Raw genomic sequence first — 13,417 nt, 5'->3', positions numbered from 1 at the left:
TCACAGAATTAGAGAAAACAATCCTAAAATTCACTTGGAACCAGAAGAGACCTAGAACAGCAAAAGCAATTCTGAGCTGGGTATAGTGGCACACACCTGTAATCCCAGCACCTGAAAGGCTGAGGCAGGAGGACTGATATATGTTCAACACCAGCCTGAGCTACAGAAGTGAGCTGAAGGCCAGCCTATGTTACACAGTTAGAACCTGTCTCAAAAAAAAAAAAAACAAGCAATTCTGAGCAACAAAGCCAAGGCAAGGAGCATCTCAATTCCTGATTTGAAATTATATTACAAGCTACTGTGATTAAAAGCACCACCATACTATCAAAAAAAAAAAAAAAAAAAAAGACCTGAGGATCAATGGAACAGATTAGAAGATCCAGAAACAACTCCAAATATGCTCAACCACCTTGTGTTTGACCAAGGGGCCAAACACATTCACTGGAAGAAAGATAGTCTCTTTAAAAAATGGTGCTGGAAAAACTGGCTTTCTGGGCCAGGCATATAGTTAGTTCACTGGCACAGTGCCTGCCTGGCAAACACAGGTCCTAAGTTTGATTCCCTATACCAAAAAAAAAAAACCCAAAAGACTGGCATTCCACGTGCCAAAGATTAAAACTAGATCCATGTCTTCCACCATGCACTAAACTAAAATTGAAATTGATCAAAGACCTAAATATTAAAATAGAAACATTAAATCGTGGCAGACAGAATAGGTATAACTCTTGAAGACATTGGTGTAGGCAAAGACTTATGAACAAAACCCTAACTGCACAGGAACTATCACAAAAAATCAACAACTGGGATCTCATCTTATTAAAAAGCTTTTTGTGCAGCAGAAGAAACCATCAACAGGGTGAACAGACAACCCACAGTATGGGAAAAAATGTTTGCCAGCTGTTCTCCCAAGTAAAGACTAATACCTAGAATACATAAAGAACTCAAAAAATTCAGACCCCCAAACTTAAAGACCCAATCCAAAAATGGCATCTGAAATGAATAGACACTTCTCAGATGAAGAAATAGAAACTGCAATAAATATATGAAAAAATGTTCAACATGACTGGTCATTCGAGAGATGCAAATTAAAACAACGCTGAGATTCCATTTCACTCCAGGAAGAAGAGCTCTTATCAAGAAATCAAAAAATAATATACACCAGAGAGGCTGTGAGGAAAAAGACCCTTCCCCACTGTTGGTGGGAGCGTAGACTGGTGCAACCACTGTAGAAATCAGTGTGGAGATTTCTCAAAAAACTAGGACTAGAGGCTCTATTTGACCCAGCTATTCCTCTTCTTGGTATCTTTCTGAAAAACTGAAAGCATCATACCACAGTGACACATGAACACCCATTCAAACACAGCAGCACAGTTTGTAATACCTAAATGTTGGAAACAGCCCAAATGTCCATCAATGGTCCATGGATAAAAAAGATGTGGGTTTTTTTTTAATACAATGGAGTATTACTCTGCCATAAAGAAGGATAAGCTTGAAATATCTCTAGCTAAATGGATGTACCTTAAGACTATACTCTTAAGTGAAATAAACTGGACACAATGTTTAAATACCACATTATTTCTCTGATGTGAGAAACTGAAAGTGTAAATAAGGACCAAAATGTATTACAGATACTGAGAAATGGGAAGAAAATGCTCAAATGAGAAGGGAATAAGGGCAGGGGGACCAGAAAAGAATAGACAAAAAAAAAAAAAAGAAGGAAAAAAATAGAAACAAAGCTTTTGTAAATAAAGAGGGGAAGCGGGCTTGAAGGGAGGAAAAGGAAATGGGAAAAATGAAGCAGCAAGATATATCACGTACAGGTACAAATTCCCTATGATGAATGTTATCATTATGTATACAAAATACACCAGTGAAAAGTAAATTTTAAAAAATGTTTTAAAAAATCAAAAAAATGTTTCATGTGAAAATTACACAGAATTCAAAATCCAGTGTCCATTTTTAGTTTTTATTGGAACACCTCCATTTTAAAAATTAGCTTGAATATCTATGTTGGCTTAAATTGTGAATAAAATAAAACACTAAAATTAAAAAAATGTAGGACTAGGGCTGTAGCTCAATGGTAAAGTGCTTGCCTAGCATGCTCAAAGGCCTAGATTCAATACCACTAGTTAAAAAAAAAAAAAGAGAGAGAGAGAATTACAGTTAAACAAAATTTAAAAGTCATTTACTGGTACAGGGATGCATCTCAGTGGTGCAAGGCTTGCCTAGTATGTAGGAGGCCCTGGTTTTGACTCCCAGCAGCAACAAAAAAATATTTCAGTTACTCAGTCTATGCTCCATCTGTCACGTGTAGATAACACCATGGACAATGGAAATACACATTTTCATCACTAAAGAAAGTTCTACTGAACAGTAGTAGAGATTTGTTCACAAATATGCTTAGTTTTTTGTCCTAAATCTTAGCAGTCTATCTTCTTGAATTTAAAGCATTTTAATGTTACAAATTTAAAACATTTCAGGCTGAACTGCTCCATCGAGAAAAAGATACCTCCTTCTGCCTAATGCTCTACAACTACATCTCCTTATATTTGTCCTTCATTCTTCCCTTCTTCTAGCTGTAATTATGAGTCGTTAACCGAAATTTATAAATAAATCTCAAGTATATGTTCCTACTTTTTATGATTCTGAGCTTTCATTCTGAAACCCTCTAGTGCTGCTCTTTTCAGACCAAACCCTTGCTTGTTGGTCCATCTGCCTGTGAAAGCTTCTCCTTATGTCCATACTGCCAGCAACCTTCGGATTCTACGTAGCTTTAATCGTTCACAATGCTTTATGCGTTGCAGATAATTGACACATTTTAAAACATGAATATATAAAGGTCAACCAGATATTCATCTCTCCTTGATGAGTATTTGGAAAGGAAATGTGTATATAGCATAGGAACGGAGAAACCTGAAAGCCCCAACAGAAACTAGGAAACAAAGACACCATTTACCTGAAACAACCACAGAAGACATAACCTTTGCAAGGTGTGGAGTGACAGATTTATAATGCGAAAAAAATCAGTGAACAAATTAAAATGACATAATATGAACAGTATGTTTCACTGCTTTTTACTTGTCTCAACCTAAAACTTGAAAGAACCTGAATTAAGTGGTTTTCTTTGTAACCCTCTAAAAGTGAACTCTTGCAACTCACCAGAAGCTAAATAAATATTTCTGGTAAAATGACAATATACTACACAGAAAGAAGCAAGCTAATCTAATAACAAAGAATTTCAGGAATTTGTTATCTAGGTAAAGGAGTTAAACATAAGAGAATGGTTAGGATAAGGAAATATTTGATAATGAGGAATTTAAAACATTATAATTATATATACAGAAAACAAAAATCTTACCTGAAGATGTAGGCATATGGTAGGTAGGAAGGTACTTAACCTATGAGTAGAAGGGTAAAAGATTTAGGCTAAAGATTTCTTTCAAATCTAACGTTCTCCATAATATAGGATAGAATGAAAAAACAAAGTGTATATATGACATGGAAAAGCAATAATAATAAATTACTTCTTCACAAATGATCTGGATTCAAGAGCTTTGTTTTCAATAGCTTCATGACTTTTTGAAACACACAGTACTCTACAGATCACAGTAGATGGTCAACACACATTGACAGACTCTTGTTAAGGATACTCCTGTTTGGGCTTTACTTTATCTTTCAGAACCAAGTTAGATGGTTTTTCCTGTTCCTTTTCATACTCCTTGAAATCACTCTTGGTGTATTTCCCACCTATTCATTAAGAAAAAGAGTTTAGTAAGAAAACTCACCTAATTAATCAAGAACAATAACTATTTTATAAAAGATATAAGCTGTTTTTAAAAAGGATATATTACAAGAAAGAAAAAGGGCAAGAGAACAAAAGAATCATAGTAATTCAATCTCCACTATTATTTGGACTGAAATCAGATATCCACTTTGCTAGGTAGCCATATGCTGCCACCTAACGATATATGTAAATATTACAACATCGAATTTTCAAATCAATTAAATGTCAATAGTACAGTGTATAAGCACAGCCCCTAAGTCCAAGAGAATATTAAGTCCAGTGAAAAACTGAAGATTAGGGACCTAAGTTTGGAATCTGAAAGACCTAAGTTAAGAAGTGAGGCTCTGAGGACCCCTGACCTGTTTCTCAACAGAGGACGGGCAGGCAGGAAACAACAGAATGTAGAGAAGTTCGCTAAAGGTAACATGAGAGGTTGGTGAGAACACCAAAGAAAAATGTCCAACTTTGAAATGCAGGCTTACAGACACCTTTATTCCTCTCAAGTGCCAAAAAGGAACAATCCTTTTAAGAACAGAAAGCTACCATTACATCCTGGCTGGCCTCCAGGAGCAGGGCCATAAAGGAAGAGCATGCATGCAGCTTCTCTACCCTTCAGCTCCATCTCCTAACCAGAGGAGGACTATTTCCACACATGTCCCAGCCCGGCTGCCAGGCTGCCTTCCTATCCCCTCAACTACCACTTCCTAGTGCTTCTTCTGGGAAGGCTTCCTATGGAAAGGTCTGAGAGTCCACGCACAAGGAAAAAGATGTGGGTTATGAATTCAACAGTCTCTGATTATCAGAGACTTAAGGAAGATACAAACAAGAATGAAAAAAAGAGGATGACTACCATAACACCAAATTTTCAAATAAATTAAATGTCAACAGTACAGTGTCAAAGACAAAGTGAATGTACTTAGCAATTCTAGAGACTCTGAAAATAAAAATGGCAAGCAGACAATGTTTCATGGAATATGAAACAGACTATTGCAAAAGTTAAGATAACTGGAAACAGTAAGAAACTGACATTGTTTGATGAATGATTTGCCATGTGCCTGCCATTAGGAGTCTCACTATAGAGGAGGCAGGTTTTGGGGAATTTTTTTTTTTTCTCGTTTTTTGGACACAAGGTTTCACTATGGAGTTCAGGCTGTCCTTGAACTCACTTTGTAGCCCAGGATGGCATCGAGCGATCTTCCTGCTCACCCTCCTAAGTGCTGCTCTTATAGCCATGCACCACTATACCTGACTGAGGCAGTTACATTATTAAAGAAAGTAATGAATTAAAGTGAGAGGTTCTGAATTCAAATCTTAAGTGGGCGGTCCCAAATCAGACACTAATTTATGGCCTTTTCATTTATAAACTAAAAATAGCACCAACATTTCACAGAACTGTTGAAATCAACACTGTAAGGAAAAGTACTCAGCACTGTGAATGGCATATAGTATATCCATTATTTCCAATGTGAAACAATTATATATATTAAATAGACATAATATCTCAGGATTAACTAAGATTAAAAATAAATAATGTTTGTGATGACACACACAAAATCAAAGCATCACTCTCACCTAGGTGGCATTTTATTTCAGAAAAATATGAAGAAATTCACTCAAAAATTATCTTGTACGGGCTGGGGATGTAGCACATGCACGAAACAGAAATAAAAGAGATGAACCAACATACCTTTTCCTTTCCACTTAACCTTTGCAACAGACTGGCTAAAATCCACATGGATTCTCCTGTCATCTATGAGTACATTGTCCATTTTGAAGAATGCTTTCTCACAATCTTCTTCCTGATAATAATGACAAAAACTTAAATATTTATGGAAAAGATTTCTGTAGCTAGGACAAATACAGAACACACAGTCTGTTGTTACTAAAATAACTGAGTACTTATCACACATCAGATATTCTCAAATGCTTTGTGTGATCGCAATTAACTCCAGTAACAACCCTATGAGGTAGTCTATTCTTAGCCCCACTTTCTCCGTGAGAAACAGAAGTTAAATGAGGTATAGAAGTTGCCGAAGGTCACACAGCATGGGTTAAAGCCAGGACTGTGAACTGAGGCTATCTGACTATAGTGGAAATACACTCACTTAAACAACTGTTACACGGTACAAACCTATGATCTCTTTTATTCACAGCCCAAAATTACTGTATCCTAAAAAGTAAAAGCTGTTTTCATAAATTTGGTATTAAAAATAAAAGAGGCCAAGGCTGTAGGTCAGTGGTAGAGCAAAGGCATAAACACATGAAATCTTAGCACCAAAACAAAACAAGAACAAAAACTCCCAGCAATTTGGCAGTAACATATGACCTACAGGAGTCTATGGCCTTTTTTAAGATTCACTTGATATGAATATCCATTTTTTTCACTGTAAAATATTGTGATTCATTATAGAATGCTGGCCTAGAAGGGTGCTACATAATCCACAGATGTAATGTGTGTGTGTCCATATAAATGGTGTACCTTTCTTAATTATGAAAAATTCTAAATTCATTTTATTTGTTTGTTGGTTTGTTTGTTTTTTGAGACAGGGTCTCACTCTATAGTTCAGGTTGACTTTGAAATCACTTTGTTGCCCAGGCTGGCCTCAAATTCATGGTGATTCTCCAGCCTCAGCCTCCTAAGTGTTGAGCTCACAGGCATGCGCCACCATACCTGGCCTGAAAAATTTTAAGTTCAGAAGCACAGCAATTCCCTAAAATTTTAGATAATGCATTGTGGGCCTGTGGTACCTACAGCTGTGCTACACAAGAACCATTCCTATCAGTACTTCACAAATTCTAAGCCTGTTTTTGAAATCTGAAGACCAGAGTAACATATTTCAATGTGGCACTAATCAAATTTCTTCTTTATTCCTAGATATTTATCATTTTGTCTGCTGACAATGTACTACAGGCAACTCCAAGAGAACTGGATACAAGAACTCATTAAAATCGTATTTATTTATCCATGTGTGTCAAGAATTAATACACATTGGTTAATAAAGTCAATGGATTATTACTTCCATGAAGACACAGACCAAGTTTTATTCATCCACATCGTTAAGAATATTATCTGGCACATGGTAGGCAATCAGTGTTACAGTTGATGAATTTGATTATACTTGGACAAGTATAATTCTATCACTATGCCATTTCCCCAAAAAGAAAGTTGTCAGATCATTTTTTTCACTATAGTATTTGCAAAAAAGTACCTATATTTAGTAGTTTAAAAATCTCTTCAAAATTGATAAAGTCACTCAAAAATATACATGCAAATGCAAACCCCCAAAATAACCAATACAATCTTTAAGAACAATAAAGTTGAAGGACTCACACTACAAGATATGAAGACATTATAATGCAGTGATTAACATAAGGAACAGTGGAACAAAAGCAAACAAAAACTGACCAGTGAAATAGCAGAACAACCACAAACAGACTCCACATACGTGGATGCTTGATTTATAGCCCCATAGAGCCTGTGTGAACAGGACAACCTTTTCAATAAATGACACCAGGTCTCTTAGCTATCCAGTACAAGATAAATGCAACTTAATGTAATTCATAAAATCAAATGACAGGTTCAAATTGGGAATAATCTAACAAAGCTTCTAAAAATAGAAAATATCTTTGTGACTTTAGAGTAGGCAAAGATTTTTTTTTTTAAGAGCAGAATATAGATTTTTTTTTTAAGGAAGGAAAGGTCTATTTAGCTCAGTTTGTAGAGATTTCAGTCCATAATTAGCTGGCTCCAAGACAGGGTAGTAAATGGCAGAGGGGTAACAATTCATGGTGGTAGAAGACAGCAAAAGCAGAGAGAGAAAGACAAAGAGAGACAGAGAGAGAGAGAGACAGAGAGAGACAGAGAGACAGAGAGACAGAGAGACAGAGCTAGGTAAAGATTTTTTTTTAAAAGGGGCCATGAAAAAGGAAGAAAAATAATGACCAACTGAACTAAATTAAAATTAGAAATTTATATTTATTAAAAGACAGCATTAGGAAAGAAAAAAGATAATCTAATGAACAGAGGACACTTGCAAAAAAGAGCTACTGCTCCAAAAATACAAGAATTCTCACAAATCAACAAAAAGGCAGATTACCAAATTGAAAAATAGGCAAGTCTGAAGTAGGTACTTCACTTAAAAAGGACAGCCAGCCAGGTGTTGTGGCACATTCCTGTAATCCCAGCAGTCAGGAGGCTGAGGCAGGAACTTGAGTTTGAGGCCAGTCTGGGCTACATAGCAAGACACTGTCTCAAAACACAAACAAAAAACTCAAAAAGGGGTATCAAAATGGTAATGAACATAAGGAAAGGTATGCAACCAGGGAAAAGTGAAATAAACCACAATAAGATACTATCACACTTCTACCAGAATGGATCAAATTAAAAAGACTGACCAATATCAAGAGATGGTCAAGATGTGGAAAAACATAGACGGCCATGAACTGATAAAGTGAAAATTAATATAACTACCCCGGAAAACTGGTTATCTACTAATGTTATACTTACCTGTGACCCGACAATGCACTCCTAGATCTGTATCCCACAGAAACACATATATACACCAAAGAAATATTTATGGAACATTTACTTTAAAAATTAAAAATAACTAAAAACATAGTATATAAATCAACAGTTTGTAGTTGCAAAATTCATAACAGACAAAAATCAGAAAGAACTCAAGTATCTATCAACAGCAGAAGGAAAATATAAACTTTTGTGTACAATGAAAAATTGTATGTCAGTGAAAATTAAAGTCAACAAAGCTAGGTGCAGTAATACTTATGTTACAAATGCAACACTAGCAAAAGAATCTAGACACAAAGTAAGTGTTCTCATTTATATAAAAAATCAAATGATGTTAGAAGTGACAAGGAAATTACTGGAAAGAGATATGGGAGGTCTTTCAGGATGCTAGGAATTTTTTTTGCTAAGTGTTTTACGTCTTAAGTGGTAATTTAAGTGTGTTAGCTTCGTAATAATTCATCAAGCTGTTCACTTATGATTTGTACATATTCTATATGTATTTAATTCAATTTTTTAAAAACTTTGGATCAAATTGCCCAAAGCACACAGAACTTGCCTAACATACAAAAAATACAGATTCAAAACACTTACAAAAAAACTACCAAAAAAAAAAAAAAGAAAAGAAACTACCAGAAGCCAGGCATGGTGGTGCACATCTGTAATCCCACCACTCAGGAGGCTGAGGCAGGAGGATCGCTGCAAGTTCAAGAGCAGCCTGGGCTACAAAGTGAGCTTAAGGCCAGCCTGAACTGCACAGTGACACCCTGTCTCAAAAAGACCAAACAAACAAACAAACAAAAAACTACCAACCATGGAAATGTGGCCAAATAATGTAGTTAAATTTAGTAACAATGAAAGATCATCATGAAGGACTTTGCCTAAAACTTGTAAAGTTCTAAAGGTAACATCAGGCAGACCACACTTGAACCTACAGTAAAGGTACATACATTAAAATCAACAGGATGGGAACGTGGCACAAAGGCCAGCCTGCACTACATAGTTAGACCCTATCTAAAAAAAACAACAACAGAAAAAAAAATAATAGAGGTTAAATTTACTCCCTATGTGAATAAAAGAAAGTTTACTATCTTGGGTGCCTAAAGAAAATGTAATCCTAGAAACTACAGAGTTCTATAATTTTTCATGATTATTATTATATAAAAACAAAATAGGTACAATGGCACATGCTTATAATGCCAGCTACTCAGGCGGCTGAAGCATGAAGATCACAAGTTCAAGGCCTGCCCTGGCAACTTCAAAAGGCAAAATTTAGCAACACAGCAAAACCCCACCTCTACATTTAAAAAGCTGGACATGGTGGCCTGTAATCCCAGCACTCAGAAGGCTGAGGCAAGAGGATCACTGAGTTCCAGGTGAGCCTAGGCTACATAGTACATTCAAGGCAAACCTGGACTACAGGGTGAGACCTTGCCTCAAAAAATAAATAAAAATAAATAAATAAATAAATATAAAAAGAGCTGGGGATATCACATGGGTGCAGTGGCGCATACTTGTAATGCCAGTACTTGGAAGGCTGAGGCAGGAGGATCGCCATGAGTTTGAGGCCAACCTGAGCTACACAGTGAGTTCAAGGCCAAGCTGAACTACATAGTGAGACCCTGTCTCAAAAAATACAAAAAATAGCCAGGCATGGTAGTGCACACCTGTAATCCCAGCATTTGGGAGGCTGAGGCAGGAGGATCATTGTGAGTTTGAGACCAGCCTGGGCTACAAAGTAAGCTCAAGGAGCTGAACTCCATAGTAAGACTCTGGCTCAAAAAGACTAAATTAATTAATTAATTAATTAATTAATTAAATGAAAAGAGCTGGGGATGTAGTTCAGTGTAAAGGCTCTGAGGTCAATCACCGGCACTGAATGAATGAATAAATAAGTGAATGCATAGTGGCACATGCCTGCAGTCCCACTACTTGGGAGGCTGAGGTAGCAAGAAGATGGTCAAGTTCAAGGCTGACCAGCCTAGGCAACTTAGTGAGGCCAACTCAAAATCAAAAATAAAAAGAGAGCTGGGGCTATAGCTCAGTGATAGAGTACTTGCCTAATACGAGGTCCTGGAGTCACACACACACAAAAATAATTAATTTTAACAGCCAAAAACACCAAACCTAAAATATCTGGATTATGACATACCTTCTCAAATTCAATGAAAGCGTAACAGAGTGACTCTCCTGTTTTCCAATCTCGGATAACTTCACAACTAAAAGAAAGTTTTATAAAGTGATTTAGAATAAAAGCCATTCACTGTCACTCTTTAAAACCAAAGAGTGACAAAATAAGTCAGTTATTAAATGACAAAGTTAAACTCACAGATCTGTATTTCTCCAATTTCTTCAATAATAATTCTTTTTAAAAAATAGTTCCTCAATCCAACAATTAAATCATCTGAATTCTACTCTGAATGCCTTTCCTAGGCCTATAGTCCTATATTCCCTAAGCACTATAGGAAGAATAAAATTAAAATATTTAATTTTCCTTTAATAAAAATAACTTGCTGAGCCGGGCATGGTGGTACATGCCTATAATCCCAGCACTTGGGAGGCTGAGGAACGAGGATTACCATGAGTTTGAGGCCAACATAGTGAGTTCAAGGTCAGCCTAAACTGCATAGTGAAATCCTATCTCAAAAAAACAAAAATTAAATTAAGTTAAATTAAAAATAAACTGCTGCTAAATTTTTTCAGTCATAATTCTACTCCAAATATAGACAGATTGTAGGATATGTCACTTTAGAATAATACATGTATATTCATACATATATAAATGATTAATAAGTCTATGCTTTGGAATTTTAAAGTAAACACAACTTAAATTTAACCCTGTAAGTACGGCTATTACATAGAACTTATCTACCATACAATACCCAAGAGAAAGGGCCAGTCAGCTGAAGGTCAAAGCAACCAGCTTGTCTCTTTCTCTGTGAATCACACAACTCACTTTAAAAACTTGAAAGAAAATCCTATCATAATACATTCTTGTCCATTACAAAACAGTCCCTCTTTCTTGCTGAAATAGTAGCATCATATAATTTTGCTGTAATTAATAATGCAGAGAAAATTAACCAAAAGAAAAATTTTGAGAGGCTGGAGATTTAGCTCATCAGCACAGTGCCTGCCTGGCAAGCGCAAGGTCATGAGTTTGACTCCCTGTACCGGAAAAAAAAAACAAAGAAAAATTTTGGAAAGTTTAATTTTTACATATTGCTAATAATTTTAGGAGTTGATTAAATGACACAAATATTTTAAATATTAAAGAATACTCTTGAGAATATTACAGAACTAGACTTGAATCACCCCACTCATTACTTGTTTTAAGGTAAAAATCTTTCGGTCAGGACTAGGAGAGTCATTCAAATATTTAATCTGTGTGTGTGTGTATACACATATACTTTTCTTCCCTACTATACAAACACTTGCCTGTAAAAATTCAACAGTATTTAATTCACCCAAAATTCAGAGACTCACCAAAAGTGTCATTAGAAAACTATCAACTAATAACTAGATATTGTGAAATTTCTCATTCACTACCTCTAGCCATTACCTTCTTATTGGGCCAAATCTTGAGAATATTATTTCCAGATCCTCATCAGTAGTCACAGGATTCAATTTACACACAAACAGCACATTTTCTGGTGGTTTAATATCTGCATCAGGAAGGTCTCCCACCTAAATTATAAATAAGCAAGGATACAAATCAATCCCTTTATTTAGTTTTCATCTTAAATACTGCATCCAAGCCTTCAACACTGATGTCCCTAAAGCATCTAAATTTACATTGTAAACCACTACAAGCTCAGGAAAAGAAATCTAAAGAAGATTTGAAAATGTAAAACTACACATTCCTGATATTAACAATATCAGTGGCTAATATTTACCTAATCCATATTTTGTGCAAACACCATATGTGAATACTCCAAATGCATTGCTGCTAATTCTTTTTTTGTTTTTTGCAGTACTAGGAACTGAATCCAGAGATTTCACACTCAACGACATCCCCAGTCCTTTTCCTATTTTTTCATTTTGAGACAACGTCTTCCTAAGGCACTGAGTTGCCCAAGGGGGGCTTAAACTTGTGACCCTTCTGCCTCAGCTTCTGAGAGTGTGGGCATTAAAGGCCTGTGTCCTGGTGTCCAGCCCCATCACTGCTAGTTCTTAAAACACGCTGCAAATTGCATATTTAAAAAACATGACATTCAAAAGGAGGAAGGAAATAACTTGCCCATGGGTAAAGAGTACACCTGAGGTGGGATTTGAACCCAGCTAAGTCTTCAAAGACCCAATTTTAATTACTTTTTTTCTTTTCTACAAGTATTTTATATTTTTTTTAAAAGAAGAATTTATGTAAAGTATATCTAAATTAATGAAACAGAAAAATAAAAACCACCTATGATAAAAACCACCTACCTAACACAAGAACTAGTATAGTCCTTGATCCCACTACCTCTCGGCCTCCCTCACCAGAGATTATAAATATCCAGCTTTTTTACTTTGTTTTGGAGCTATTCTCTTACATATCTTTAGAATTTTATGTATATACACATTCCTAAACAACTTGTTTAGCTTTGCTTATTTTTGAACTTTTGAAAAATATCATACTGAATCTATCTTTCTATGATTTGTAATGCCCAAGTCATTCCACATTATTGTTCAATATGTAACATCTGCTGGGTGTGGTGGCACACGCTTGTAATCCTAGCACTCAGGAAGCAGAGGCAGGAGGATCTCCATGAGTTCGAGGCCAGCCTGGGCTATAGAAGAAGACCAGGGCCAATTCCAGAACAGTGTTTCTACCTTTTTTTTCTTAAATTCTCAACTTCTGGCCTACTTTAACCAAAATGAAGTCAACTTCACAAGTCAACTACTGCACTAAATAGAGCACAGTGCTTTCCACTGCAGAACCAGAGAAGGAAGAGAAAGAAAGATGATGGTATTGCTTTCACTGTGAAAAAACTGTATTTCATGAGCCATTTAGTAATCCCAACACTCAGGAAGATGAGGCAGGAGGAGCACTGTAAGTTCTACGCCAGTCTGGGCTACACAGTGAGTTCAAAACCAGCCTGAACTACACAGAAAAAACAAAAAAGAAGAAAAAT

At 35.9% G+C, this 13,417-nt stretch overlaps 1 protein-coding gene across 1 annotated transcript in view; it reads right to left on the bottom strand.

Annotated features, from left to right (window-relative positions):
- Ppil4 (peptidylprolyl isomerase (cyclophilin)-like 4) overlaps positions 1-13,417 on the bottom strand; it is a 40,383-nt gene that overhangs the window by 16,892 nt on the left and 10,074 nt on the right. Inside the window, exons 8-11 of the mRNA XM_005390608.2 lie at positions 11,866-11,990; positions 10,459-10,525; positions 5,472-5,583; positions 3,651-3,747 (exon numbers count right to left, since the gene is read on the bottom strand). Of these exons, the coding sequence (XP_005390665.1) occupies positions 3,651-3,747; positions 5,472-5,583; positions 10,459-10,525; positions 11,866-11,990 (401 nt within the window). The remainder of the gene's footprint in view (positions 1-3,650; positions 3,748-5,471; positions 5,584-10,458; positions 10,526-11,865; positions 11,991-13,417) is intronic.

The sequence above is a fragment of the Chinchilla lanigera genome, unplaced genomic scaffold (assembly GCF_000276665.1).
Source record: "Chinchilla lanigera isolate Chin_1 unplaced genomic scaffold, ChiLan1.0 scaffold00038, whole genome shotgun sequence".
Taxonomy (NCBI): domain Eukaryota; kingdom Metazoa; phylum Chordata; class Mammalia; order Rodentia; family Chinchillidae; genus Chinchilla; species Chinchilla lanigera.
The sequence above is the reverse complement of the archived record's forward strand: the minus strand, read 5'-3'. Positions and strand labels throughout refer to the sequence as shown.